Source organism: Manis pentadactyla, chromosome 4 (genome assembly GCF_030020395.1).
Source record: "Manis pentadactyla isolate mManPen7 chromosome 4, mManPen7.hap1, whole genome shotgun sequence".
Classification (NCBI taxonomy): domain Eukaryota; kingdom Metazoa; phylum Chordata; class Mammalia; order Pholidota; family Manidae; genus Manis; species Manis pentadactyla.
Genome location: NC_080022.1, coordinates 25,299,524 through 25,313,145, shown reverse-complemented (window position 1 = coordinate 25,313,145; position 13,622 = coordinate 25,299,524). Strand labels below are relative to the sequence as shown.

The following is a 13,622-nucleotide window of genomic DNA, read 5'->3' as shown; positions in this document are numbered from 1 at the left end:
TGTGAAAAGTGCAGAGGCAGGATAACAGGTTCCAGAAGTGGAGGGTTGTCCTTTGTGGCTGAAACGCGTGGAGCACAGCAGGATACAGGGACGGCACAAGTGGACGGTTTGGGCACCGTTATGGAAGAGTAGATCTGATGTGTCACACACTCTGGTGTTTAGTTTAGTGTGGGTCTTGGGAAAGACTGGAAGCCAAACATGAGTAACCTAAATTCAATTAATTATGTGCTGCATAGCCAGTTGGGGAGGAGTACGACAAAGAGCCACCAAACAGGCAGTGCTCAAACATGCAGTCCCAGCATTCGCTGATTTATATAGTGGTCCTGCCTCTCCCTGTGACACCTCTTCCGTCACTCATCTCCCTGCACAAGTGACTCTGCCTCAGCTTTGCCGGTGCTGATTAAACAGCAGCTGTCCTCATTACCATCTCCTTACTCCACTGTGTCAGAGATGGGGGGGTTTCCATGGCGACACCGGAGCAAGCCTACGTGACACCTGTACTGTGGCTTTGCCACTCCCGGCCTGTCGGTGTTTCAGCTAAGGGTGATGGTGTGTCTCCGGCATCATTTAGGCTGTACTGGGGTTACAAACCCTACTTCTAGCTCTTTCATGCATCCCTCATCTCCATGCAGATGAGTGTTTAGCAGTGTGTGGGGCCAAGGATAGGTTCCAGAACCCTGTTGCTTTATACTCCTTAATTTCCCCAATTAACACTCATGCAGACGTCCAGCCTAGTGAGGAATAGCTCCTTGCAGGGTTTGCTGGGGGTCTTCTTGCATGAAATCCTGGCACCCATTCACCCGTGGAGAGTCCCTGGGGGGCCACTGAGTAACATTGAACTCTGATTAGGGTCCCACCATGGGGCAACAAGGGAGTCATTGTAGATAAGTATTTCCCAACATCTAGAGGTCCATGGACTATTAATTGGTTTTGCAGGAAAAAAGAAGTTTGCGTGACCAACTAATGTTGGGACAGGGCTTAGGTTGAGGCAGACTGAAAGAGGTAATCTGTAGCTTGGGGCCTCTGAGAACTTTTGGTATGCTAATGTGGATAAATTCAGAAGGTATCTAGTAGGGCACAATTCCCAAACATATGTGACTGTGGGTGACTTTTTTAGGCCTTCTCCAGAGGCTAGCATTTCGCAGAATAAACTTTGGAGATTGCTTGCTAGGATAAGCAGTGAAAGATCTCCTAGCAGTAAGGAGAGTAGAATGCTAGAGACAGCTCAGTCCACTCTCTGGGGAAAGGAGTGTTGTGAATAATTAAATTAGACATGTATTTTCTCTGACTGTGCCCAAACAGATGGGTAGGGCTTTAAAAAAAGGCCCATAATTGTACTGACAGATTCCCCCACGTATTTGCATTATGTGACCTCCACCACGTCCTCAGTGTGGCCACGTAGGACAGAGTCCCTGGGCGCTCTCGTGAGCCGTGCCTTTGCCCAGCAGCTTCAGCTGCTTTCTCATGCATTGCCCAGCTCATAGGAGTGCAATTCATCCTTCAAGGTTCATCTCAGATGCCACGTCTTCCTAATCTCTCCATTCAGGATAAATTACTGTAGCTTACAGCACCCCAGCACTTTGCTTCTATTTCTTCAGCACATTGTCAGTTCCAGACACTCGGCCTTGTCTTGGAGCTAGCCACCTACTTCCATCCCACAGAAAGCTCTTTGAGGTCAGGGCCACATTGTTCCAACAAGACCCCTCTACAATGTATGCATGCAGCAGATGCTCACTCTGCTTAGTGAACAGAGTCACACAAAGACATTAGCAAATGAATGGGTAGTTTTCTCTAACACAAGGGTTTCCTTGGTCAAACCACCCTGAAAATTGTTAGACCCACGGACAGAGGACTGGTCAAAGCTACCCAGCTTGGGGTCCTGGAAAGCTGTGACAGCCTGGACCGATGCTCTGAGTATAACCGAGGTTCGAGAAAGGTCACCTTCCCTGTTGCTGTCATCGGTTAGCAAATACCAGCACTACTCTAGGGAAGAGAGAATGGCTCACCCTATGTACACTTTATAGTGTGTGTTTGACAGGGGATTGTACAGAAATGCCAGGGACGATTAGTGCAGGCTTGGCTTTATTAAGTAAACATGACTGTGTAACATCTAACATCCTGTCTGTACGTGGATCCAGCCGTTCCCCTAGGGCTTTGCGGCTCAAATTCAGGAGCATTAAAGAGAGGAAGTAGGAACCAAAAAAGGTGAGAGGGAAGCACAACCGCTGCCATCCTTTGAGCCAGCTCCATGCTACACTCTTGCAGTTTCCACAGGAGGCACCACTATTAAGCCATGTTGCTGATATGCGCTCTGAGGCCCAGAGCAGTAGCTCATACGAAGCCATCCAGGTAGTAAGTAACCGAGCCTGGATCAAAACCCCCATGTCTGACTCCCAATCCTAGGCCCTTAATCATTGCACTCTATTGCCTCCCATATAAATAACCTTTCTGAGTATAGTCAGAACAGTGAGCTGTTTTTCTTCCAGGGAATCATTTACATGTGTACAGTGCACTGTAAAGCTAGAGATGAAAGCTAAGTCTGTTTTTAATTGGGAAGGAAGAAGATTGATTCTTATTTGACTTTATAAATAAATCCAGTAAGTGTCAGATGGTGATGATTTGCTCATGTATTTATTCATTCAACAAATATTTACTGAGCACTGCTGTGTGCTGGGTACTGTTCTAGGCCCTGGGGATACAGTTGGAAGCAAAACAGCCAAGGTCTGTGTTCCCATAGAGATGCACAATAAAGAGGCAAAAAATGAATTAACAAGATTCTTACAGATTGTGTTATGAAAAGAACAAAGCAGATTAATAATGTGACAAAAATTGATGGAAGAGGGTCAAGAAATGAACCCAGGAAAAGTAATCAAAGAGACCTGTCTGAGAAGGTGGTATTGGTGCTGAGAGCTGACTAACAGGATGGAGCTGGTGTAGGAGGATCTGCAGCAAGATCATTCCAGGCAGAAGGACCAGCAGGTGCAAAGGCCCTGGGGGGAAGGAGAAGGGAACTGAGCTTGCTGTGTTAGAAGATTTTACAAATGTGGCTGGAGTATAGGATAACATATGCAAACAAATGAGCATGACTGTATTCCAATAAAACTTTATTTACAAGAAAGGCACAGAGACAGATTTGGCTGTGGACCCTAGTTTGTCATATACTGTCTTAGGTGTTACTGGGTTTAACGTATTAGATACAATAACTTTAGACTCATCCACACAATTCTACAACTTAGAATTAGTGATATTAGTGTGTACAGTTGCTCAAGGCTGGGCTGCTTAAACTTTTCTACTGAAATCCTCTTAATAGCAGAAGAGAGTGAATGCGTATCTCCAAGAGGTCTAGAGGATGTTGGAAACATAAAATCTCTTTGTGGCTTCATGTTTCTGCTTAAAATGTAATGGAATTTTGCACTCTACTCCATAACAAATTCATTTGGTTTTATATAAAAGTTGTTTCTTCCAAAATTTTTGAGAAAAACTGACCCTCCCAGCAAACGAACATTTTTGATACCTGTAACAACCCAGCTGCCTCCAAATCCTTTCCCTGCACTTCCTCTAACACCACTTCCTTTAGTGCATGTTCTCATGCTGCATTTGTTCATTCCTTCACTCATTCATTCTTCCATTCACTTATTCCTTCCTTCCATCATTAATTTCATGTTCCCTTTTAAGACATCTGCTCTGTATTGCAGTAAGTTAAGTATTAGACTATGAACATCTCCCAAATTTCTGAGTTTTTTCCAATTTTTAATACACATCAGCTACCTATGTTTATTTTGAATTCTGCTTTGCCACCAGCTATAAACATTAAATTGCAAAGCTTATCTACATAACAAGGCTTGTGTTGTTAAATCAAACTGAGTACAGTGCTGCCGTCATAGCAGTCAGTCACACATATCATCTCATGGCAGGTGGATGACAAAGGTGGTAGGACAGGTGGTGCTCACAAGCGGTGGTGGAGGTAGTGACAGTAATGGGGGTGAGAATGGGAATGGTGGCTCTGACGCTGCAGATGATGGTCCTGGGGTGAGGTGACAGAGATAGTGGCACTGTGATAACGTGGTGATGTTACTTAGGGCGATGGGCTGGGAGCCTCCTTGTCCAGCAGACACCTAGGCAACCCCACTTTCTCTTCTGTTTTCTTGTCCCAGTGTCCACAGCAACATCCTGCAACGACCCTGGGGTTCCACAGAATGGGAGCCGGAGTGGCGACAGTCGGGAAGCTGGAGACTCCACAGTGTTCCAGTGTGACCCCGGCTATGCGCTGCAGGGAAGCGCAGAGATCAGCTGTGTGAAGATCGAGAACAGATTCTTCTGGCAGCCCAGCCCACCCACATGCATTGGTACAAAGCAGCGGCAGAGTGAACCCTGCCCTCTCGTCCTGCCACTTGTGTGCTCCAGATGCCCCGACATAAGCGGCAGGTGCATCTAGAGCCTGGCCAGGAGAATTGAAGCAGCTGAAAGCTGCAGAAAACCCAAAGTTTACCCTGCTCTATATACATATGCACACACACACACACTCACTCACATTCACACACTCAGGCTCACACTCAACATACTATAGATTCTACACCCTCCAAAATGATCCCAAAGATTTCCAAGTGAGGCGCATCTGTCCCTTTTCTCCCCGCCCAGTATGAGGGTGATGCGTCACCTTGTGTGTTAAAGGTCAGCTAGTTCTGCAATGAGCCTTCTGTGAGCAGAAGGGGAATTTGCTCCTCCTCCTCTCAAGGAGGAGGTCACCTGGGTGTTGGTTCTCTACGTCTGTCCTTAGTATTAAAAATCTCCCCATTTGACAGATGAAGACATGGAAGCTCTGAGACTTGCCTGCGGTCATGTAGTTTATAAGGGCTGGATGGTGAATGATCCTGCTCCCTAGCTACTTGAAACTGGGAGGAAGGAACTTGAAGGGAGAGAGGATTGGAAAGAAAGAGAAGCAGAAACAAACGTGCCAGGTGCTCACTTCTGCGTGGCTCTTCTTCTCAGGCACAATCCCGAATACATTTATCTCCCACGTCCGCGATGGATATTAGAAGAAATGCAGTCGTTGTTGAGTCCTTACTGCATGCCAGCCCCACACTGGGCATTTTCTTATACAATCTCATTTAACTCTCCCTACAGCTCCCTGAAATGGGCACCATTCCCTCATTACAGTTGAGTAAACTGAAACTTAACCGGATTTGGATATCTTGGCCCAAATCACAGAGCTAGGGATATGGCAGAGCCAACATTCACATCCACTTTGATCTGAATGAAAAGCCTTCCTTTTTCCTGCCTCCTGACTCCCATGCTAGAGATGGGTGCAGGGGTCTGCGTGAGACATAGCCCAGCAACCTCTGTGCTGGTGATGCCCTGTGTCTCTTTCCTCGCAGGCCCAATAGGAGGCTCTGTCCAGGCACCTGAGGCCTGGCATTGAAAGTGAGACACTAAATTCTGTCACCTGGGTATGTGTGAAGAAGCTTGGTGAGTGTACAGCAGACAGGAAGTTGAGATGTGGGTTCCAGAACCAGCTCAGCTCTCAACTATATGGTGCAGTACATAGAAGGAGTCTGGGATATTGAAGTAAACACATGCAGGTTTAGTTCCGGGCTCTGCCATTTCCTAGTTCAATGGCCTTGAGAAATCGCTTCATCTCTCTGAGGCCCAGTTTCCTATGCTGTAAAGTAAGAGTAAATATACATCCATCACGGCTTTATGAGGTGAGGACACAACTTAACCCAAATCTCAAGAAATCCTCATTTCCGTCCTCCTTTCCCTTCCTCCCCTTCACTGTCTACCTTCTTTCAAGTATTTGGACTCACTTCCCTTTCCCGAACCAGAATTCCATCCAGCCCAGGGAGTTCTGAGGCCCGGGAGGGAATCAGATGACGTCTGAGGCCCCTTCCAAATTCAGCATCCATGCGGCAGTGCTTCCCTAGACTCACCTCACAGGCAGGCAGGTCCCGGGACAACACGGCTGCAGGTGGGAGGGCGGCCGCCCTGCGTTGAGCTGTTCCGTCTGTGGCCACAAGCAGGGCAAAGAGGTTAATTCAGCTTTCCTTACCCATTCTACGTTCGGCTTGGGGATATGTTCCTCAGGCAACAAAATGAATGTCTTTGCTTCTTCTCTCAAACAGTCTAGAAATCCCAGTAACAATCCCCTAATTTCCAGCTCCCTTGGCAGTCTGCCATGGCTGGTCTGGCTGGCCTTGATATCCCTTCATTATAGGGAGGAAGCAAACAAAGGAGAAGTTTTTATTCAATGTTATTCCCATGATAGGCACAGGGCTGGATGTTTTAGCTACATTTTTATTGCAAATAGAATCACCATGTGCTGAGTTTAGAGCTCAGGTTCTGGATTCCAGCTTACCTGGGTTGGAGTCTGGTTCACCACGAGCTGTGTGGCCTTAGACAAACTACTTAGTCTCCCTGTGCCTCACTTTCCTTTGCTGTTAAATAGGGAAAATAACAGCCCCTACCTCATATACTGTAAACATGGTGTATGTTAGAAACCATTATGTCATCATAATTATTTTTTATTTTACAGATGAGAAATGGAGGCTCAGAGAGATAATAGCTTGCTTAAACTCACAGCTAGTAAGTGGCATAGTCAGAATTTGAACCCAGGGCTATGTGACTTCAAAATCCATGGCCGTTTTTACAACTCTCATCCCTCAGTACACTTCTTGGCCATCTGGGATGATCGGCAGTCTGTTTGCACTCCCATCTGGGCCCCTGTCATTTGTAAGCTCAAGCCTGGGCCTACAAGGCAGGGCCTGCCTTCTGTCGCTACCTCATAGCAGGGAGTGGACGGGGCATGAGCGTGGGTGTGAGACGAGAGCCCTGGATTGGAAATGAGACCTGGTTCTGGTTCCAGCTCGGCTTTCTAGTCCCAGCTGAGTACTTGTGAAACATGGGATGTTGCCAAGGTATCTTTTGGTCTCCTGCAGTTCGGCTGTCCTGCTGGCTGGTGCCTGGGCCTAGTCAGGGAAAAGGGACTTCCTTCCCCTTTGTACCCCTCAACCAGCCCCAGGCAGCAGGAGCACCCTCTTGGTGAAGCAGCCCAGGAGTCCAGCCAGGGCCTTGAGGCCCAGCTGTCAGAGGGTGGTGAAGCCCATACTCAGGTCTCAAGCAGGAAGCAGGTGCCAGGGAACCATCTGGGAGGGGACTTGCCAGGGCAGAGGCCTAGCACCCAGACAAACTGCGAGTACCTCAGAGGTTGATGGAAAATAATGGGGCAGTTTCAGAAACATTCAGACCCACCCCATGGGTGGGAAACTTATGGGAAGAAACCCCTGAGCTGCACGGGAATCTGGAGTCTGGTAGCCCTCACCCTGGGGAGGTCCCCCAGGGAGCTGGGACTCCTGATACGACCCAGGCTTTCTCTGCTCCACTGACTGCCTCAGACGGTGTTTTAGGCCAGCCGGGGTAGGGCCACTCTCTGTGGACTGGACAGTGTGGTCTTGCTTTGTTAAATGCAAGGTTTTATCCTGATCATATGGGCCGCCAGTCTGTCCTGTCCATCTAACCCCCTTCTCTAGACGGTTCAGTGGGGAAGTGAGGGAGACACACTGATTCAAGGAGCTCTGGCCGCTCACATAAACCGGTTCAGCTGGGCCTGCCCCTGCTGCACGCGAGAGGAACCCTCCCCTTCTGCACCATCTCCCCGAGGCAGCACAGAATGGGGAACTGATGGGCTCTGGAGCCAGACAGACATGAGCTGGAGTCCCCAAGTGACCCTGGGCAAGTTACTCAACCTCTCTGAGCCTCAGTTTAAATGAGATAATGTATCTAAAGTGCTCCATGTCATGTCTGACATTTAATAGGGGCCACTGGAGTGTTTCCAGTACTCAACTTTGTCCTTGAGATATATTTTCCATGGGAAAAAGCCCACCACTCTTGCCCACTCAGATTTTATGTTCAGGGTTTTTATGGCCTGGCCTGAAGACCTACCATTGTTTAAAGCGACCCCACTGGGGATTGATCCAGCCCTGTAAGCCTCGCCTTAGTAAAAGCTACAGCAGGAGGCAATAAAGCTCAGTTCTGTGACCAAGCAGCTGCTCTCAAGTTCAGTCTTGGAATCACCCGCAGTTCCCCGCTCCATGTCCTGCCTCGGTTTCCTGGCCTCTTCTCGAATGGCTCTCCATGCTCCTGTGGGTTCACTGTTTGCCTCCTGCACTGCCAGCCTCCAGTGGTGTCCTAGTGGTTTTCAGACCAAGCCATATTTACAGTCTCGGCCATCTTTTATACTTCCCAGCCTCCACTTTGTCAAACCCTCCTACAGGGCCATAACCCAGTCATTTAGGGAAAAACCTGATTCAGGATCTGGGAAATGACCCAGGGGGCTCTGGGCGGCCATATTCCTCCTCTGCGCCCACTTGAGAGGCCTGTCATCTCCAGGGAGGAGACCACCATGAGCTAACCGGGGATTTGTAATATCTCCACAGAATTGATGTACACATGCTCTCTTGAACAAGGCCTTTTGGAAAATTGGAAGGTATCTGCAGCCCCAAGCCGGTGCCAAGAGCATTGGCAGTGTAGGAAGCCAGCCATGCTTGGCAGGTGAACCTGATTATGTTTTCTACCCCTCCTGACACTGAGTGCACTGGAACTCGGTGGTAAATACCCGCAGAGCTCTCCTGGAAACTGGTTGTGAGACAGGGGTGGAAGGAGACCATGCATTTCATGTCTAAAAGGCAAATGATGGCTCCATATGTTACTATTTGCTGCACGACAAATGCTTTAACAGGCATCTCCAAATTCTTTACAGTCACCCGCTGAGGAAGATAATCTCTTTTTGCACTAGAGGAAGGAGCTAGTGTGGTCCAGAGAGGTTAGGTAAATTCCCAAAGGCCACACAGCCAGGAAGTGGCAAAGCCAGGTAAATACTTTTTGGCTGCTCGCCCAGAGCCCTCCAGTAAATATTTTTGTTTTTCAATAATTTATTGGGGTGAAATTCACAAAGCATAAAATTAACCATTTTTAAATGAATGATTCAGTGGCATTTAATACATTCACAATGTTATACAAATACCACCTTTATCTTGTTTCAGAATATTTCCATTACTTCAAGATACAACTACACCCATTACGTTCCACCCTCCCTTGGCTGCTAGAGCCAGATTTTAACCTAGATCTGTCAGATGCAGTCCTCCACTGTGCCTTACCACTACCCATTAACACGTGACCCGGCAAAGGGCACAGTCTAACCCTTGTTTTCCTGCCTCTTCAGCTCCCTGTGGGGGAGACCTGACGGGACCCTCAGGAGTCATCCTGTCGCCAAACTACCCAGAACCCTACCCACCAGGCAAGGAGTGTGACTGGAAAGTGACCGTCTCGCCAGACTACGTCATCGCCCTGGTATTTAACATGTACGTACGTACCCTTCCCCCCGCCCCCAGGTGGGAGGTGAAGGGCTCGGAACAGCTGAGTCAGGTCCCAGCCCTAGATCTCCAGGTGCGTGCACACAGGTCTGCTGTGAGCAAAGCTCTCCATCCCCTGGGAGGCGAAGGAGTTCAAAAAGGAGAGAAACTAGCATTTATTGAATATATGCTCTGTGCCCAGCACTGTGCCCAGTGAGTTCACACATACTACCTCATTTAATCCTATTGATAATTTCTGAAGTCGCTGTTATTGTTTCCTTTTTATGTCTGAAGGTGTTGAGATTCAGAAAGTAAGGCCTTTCTGCCCCCCGTCTCCCCTGCCCCGTCGTCCTTCCCTCCTCTGCTCTCGCCTGGCTCCTTCCAGCTGCTCCCTGGCACAGAACAGGCTCAGAATATCTTCGGGTCCTCCCCGATCTGCCTCCTGCACTATCTCCTTTATTCCTGTTAGAGGCGAGCCCTTTAAAAGAATTCTCTCTGCTTTTGTATCCTTCCTCCTGTTCACTCACAAACCACTGAATCTGGTTTCCGCCTCTATGATTCCACTAACGACTCCTCTGATTAGACACCAGCACGGAACTTGCCGTGTTTCATCCTCCTGCACTTCTCGATCGCTCCCTCCATCCTTACCCTGCCTTTTCTTTTTGGCTGGGGTGAAGGTACTGCCCTCTGGTTTTTCTCCTTCTTTACAATTTCCCTTTCATGCTTGCTTCCTTTGCCCGGCTCTCCCACAGGCCTTTTCTCTTCTCATCCTCCCTTCCTGGACAGGCTCATCCACTCCGATGGCTGCACTCCCCTCCTGTAAACCAGAGCCACCCACCCAGACTCTCTTTGGAGCCTCAGCTCCCATGTCCAGCTGTTGGATGTCTCTGCATGGTGCCTGCAGGAGTGCCACCACGGGGAAGGGCCACCATTGTCCATCTTCACTGCTTCTGCCTTTAGTGACCAAGGCCTGGAGCCTCTACCGCCTTACAGCTCCTCACATTTCTTCTTCTCTTTGCTCCCAGCTGCTCTCTTGGTTGATGCCCTTAATATTTCCCATCTAAATTACTGCCATTGTCTCTTAACTGGTTCCTCTTACTCCGTATTGCTGGCCATGCCAATTTCTTTAGCTAGCTGTAAGAGGGGTCTTGTCGTGCAAAAATGCTAAAATACAGCCACCTCATTTTCCATCTCAAAGAAATTTTAGGATCAGCAAAACTAGTCTATGGTGATAAAAATTCATTCTGTGGTGGCCTCTGGGGATGGTGAAGATTGACTGGGAAGAGGCACCTGGGAAGATGTTTGGAACGGTGGAAATGTTCTGGGTACACTTAAGAGCCGATCGTTTCATGGTGTCTAAGTCATACCTCAATTTAAAAACAAACAGATCCTTTATTTCATGTTGTATACCTGAAATTAATATAATACAGTAAAATTTTAATTATTATGCTTATATAACAACATGTAATATATATTATGTGTCATATTTATAACATATTGTATAATACATGTAATTATATAATTATAATAACATCATTCAATTGTAATACAGTACAAAATATTTTAAAAAATAAAACATAAAGGCATCTGCAAAAAAAATAAAAAGTACAGAGGGAAGAAATGCTATAATGGCTCCCTTTTCCCTATAAATTAAAGTCTGAACTTCCTTACCCTTGCCATTCCAGTGGGATAAATTACGTTCAAGAGCTGCAATATTCAATTAGCTAAACTAAGACAAGGGGTCTGGCCCCTGCCCATCCCCCCAATCAGTCCCCCCCATGAATCTGAACTCCACCAGTGGTGGAGGGTCTCCCAGACTCTGTCTTGCCCTTTGACTTCGCCTCTGCCTCTCCCTTCACAGTGACTTCCTTTCCCCTCCTGGTCCTACCACTGGAGATCTTTTCATCTCCCAGGACTCAGCTCCAGCTTGGCCTCCATGAAAGCTTCGTTTCCTCTTCCCCGAGGAACTGTGTGCTGCAATCCCATATGCCCGCACAGACTTCATGCTCTGCTTTGTCTTCACAGCCATCACTTCCCCCAGCCCCGTCACCGTCCTGGAGGAGGAGTCAGCTCTGACATGCACCCGTGACCTGGCACCTCACTCAGTGCCTGGCGTATTGAGGATGCTCAGATAAAATGTGATGATTGAAAGAAAACAGGGACAGATAGATGGCGGTTAGGAGGTGATGGAGTAGAAATTTGTGACTTTTGAAAGACTAGATGGGTGGAAGCTGAATGACGGGGGTGAAAAGACCATACCACCCAGCAGTGGTGGGGTGCCCTGAGCTGACACCAGTGTGAGAGGGTGCCAGGCAGGAAGCCAGGGCACATCTGGCTCTAGCCCCAGACCCCCATCCCATCTCTCTCCCCTTCTACCTCCTTTGTCCTAGAGACGTCATGGTGCCCTCTCACCACCATGTGTCTTAACTGAAGGGTAGAACTGCCATTTCATTCTCAGTGCAGCCAAGTGCAGTCTGACTATCCCAGCCCATGGCTGGGCTAGGAACAAGTTTGCATTAGAAATCTGTTCTCTGCAAACTCATTTACTTTTATTCTGTTGTTTTCATCTTTGCCCACCTGATGAGTACATATTGCCTTTGTTGGACATATGCCTAAGAGTGGGATTGCTGCATCACAGAGCACTCATGTGTTCAGACTGAGTAGCTTTTGCGAAACAGCTCTCCAAAGCAGCTGAACCAACTTGTACTCCTGTCAGCAGGGTGTGAGAGCGCCAGCAGCGCCCCATTCTTGCCAGTCCCTGATATTTCCATCTTCCTTACCCTCGCCATTCCAGTGGGATAAATTACATTCAAGAGCTGCAATATTCAATTAGCTAAACTAAGACATTTTTTTAAATGGATTTTTTCCCCCACTAGGGTTGGGATAGCTAAGGAAGAGCTCCCCTCCGGGTTGCCAGGAGCAGGGTGGTAGTGCATCTTGAGGCAAGCTGAGAATTGGCTCAGGAACAAAGGTGTGGGGCTGGGACCTTCATGGGAAGGACCTCCTGCCTGGGAATGGCTCCTCGGGTGGCTCTGTCCCTCCGGGAGAAGGAGGTGCACAATGGCAAGAGTATAGGCCTGCTGGAAGCAGGTAAGAGCCAGGGTCTAGCTCTGCTCTGGCTGACCTTTCAGCATGTAGAGTTGGCAACTCGTTGTCCCTTCTGTGCACAGGCTAGTGAATATAGACAAAACATTATATTATAATCATCAAACTTGCTAAGAGACCAGATATGAATTATTCCAGCCACTAAAAAGAAATGATAATAATGTGATCATGTGATAAAGGTGCTAATTGTCACTTCAATATATACATGTATCCAACCAACATGTTGTTCACCTAAAATTTACTCAATGTTATATGTCAAATGTATTTCAACTAAAAAATTTTTAGGAAAAAAGAGGGTATTAGATTTTGGAAAAAAGGAGGGTGTTTTCAGGTCCAACTTTCTGGATTCTCATCCTGGAATCTGCCTCCCATGCCCCCGAGCCTGCCTTATGCATCTTTGTGCCTGACTGGGAGGTTATCAGGGCTCCATCCTCTCCCTCCCCACCAGGAACTCTCGGGGCTGCGATGCCAGTGGGATAGAGGGCTTGCTGTCTGGGAGGCTTAAGGCCTGGGACAAGCCTTTATTTGACCTTAGTGGGGTGGGGGTGGGATGTTTTTGTTCCCCAGCTTTAACTTGGAGCCTGGCTATGACTTCCTCCATATCTACGACGGACGGGACTCTCTCAGCCCTCTCATAGGAAGCTTCTACGGCTCCCAGCTCCCAGGCCGCATCGAGAGCAGCAGCAATAGCCTGTTCCTTGCCTTCCGCAGCGACGCATCTGTGAGCAATGCTGGCTTCGTCATAGACTACACAGGTAAGGGTCCTGGTGGCAGAGACTAGGGAGGCCAGGGCCAGCCAGCCTGGGTGGAGGGAAGCCTAGCAAGGAAAGCACTGGGCTGATCACAGGGAACCGCCACCACCCCTAACACTGCTGCCCCTAACACTTCTTCCCCTAACACTGCTGCCATGCACAGAGCACCAGCCTTCCCGGGGTCTCAGCCTCCCCCACCCATGTGTCCCAGCCTTCTCCTTGAGCCTCACTTCTGTCTCCAAAGCATTGCTCCTTTTCTCTCCTTTCCCTCTGACACTCACTGCTGGCTCTTCACACTCATAAGGTCAGCCCATGCCTTTCAGCTCATCTCTGCCTGCTCAGTCCCCAAGGGTTCGCACACAAGACTCGACCTTCCTCTCTGCCCAGAACCTCCCACGGTCCTGGATAAACCCCGTGCCCA

The 13,622-nt window shown here is 48.3% G+C and overlaps 1 protein-coding gene across 4 annotated transcripts in view; it reads left to right on the top strand.

The window, feature by feature from the left end:
• CSMD2 (CUB and Sushi multiple domains 2) overlaps positions 1–13,622 on the top strand; it is a 598,906-nt gene that overhangs the window by 457,459 nt on the left and 127,825 nt on the right. For all 4 annotated transcript variants that reach the window (XM_057499978.1, XM_057499977.1, XM_036885219.2 and 1 more), the window contains 3 exons: positions 4,155–4,346; positions 9,215–9,353; positions 13,017–13,204. In XM_057499978.1, coding sequence (XP_057355961.1) covers positions 4,155–4,346; positions 9,215–9,353; positions 13,017–13,204 — 519 coding nt within the window. The remainder of the gene's footprint in view (positions 1–4,154; positions 4,347–9,214; positions 9,354–13,016; positions 13,205–13,622) is intronic.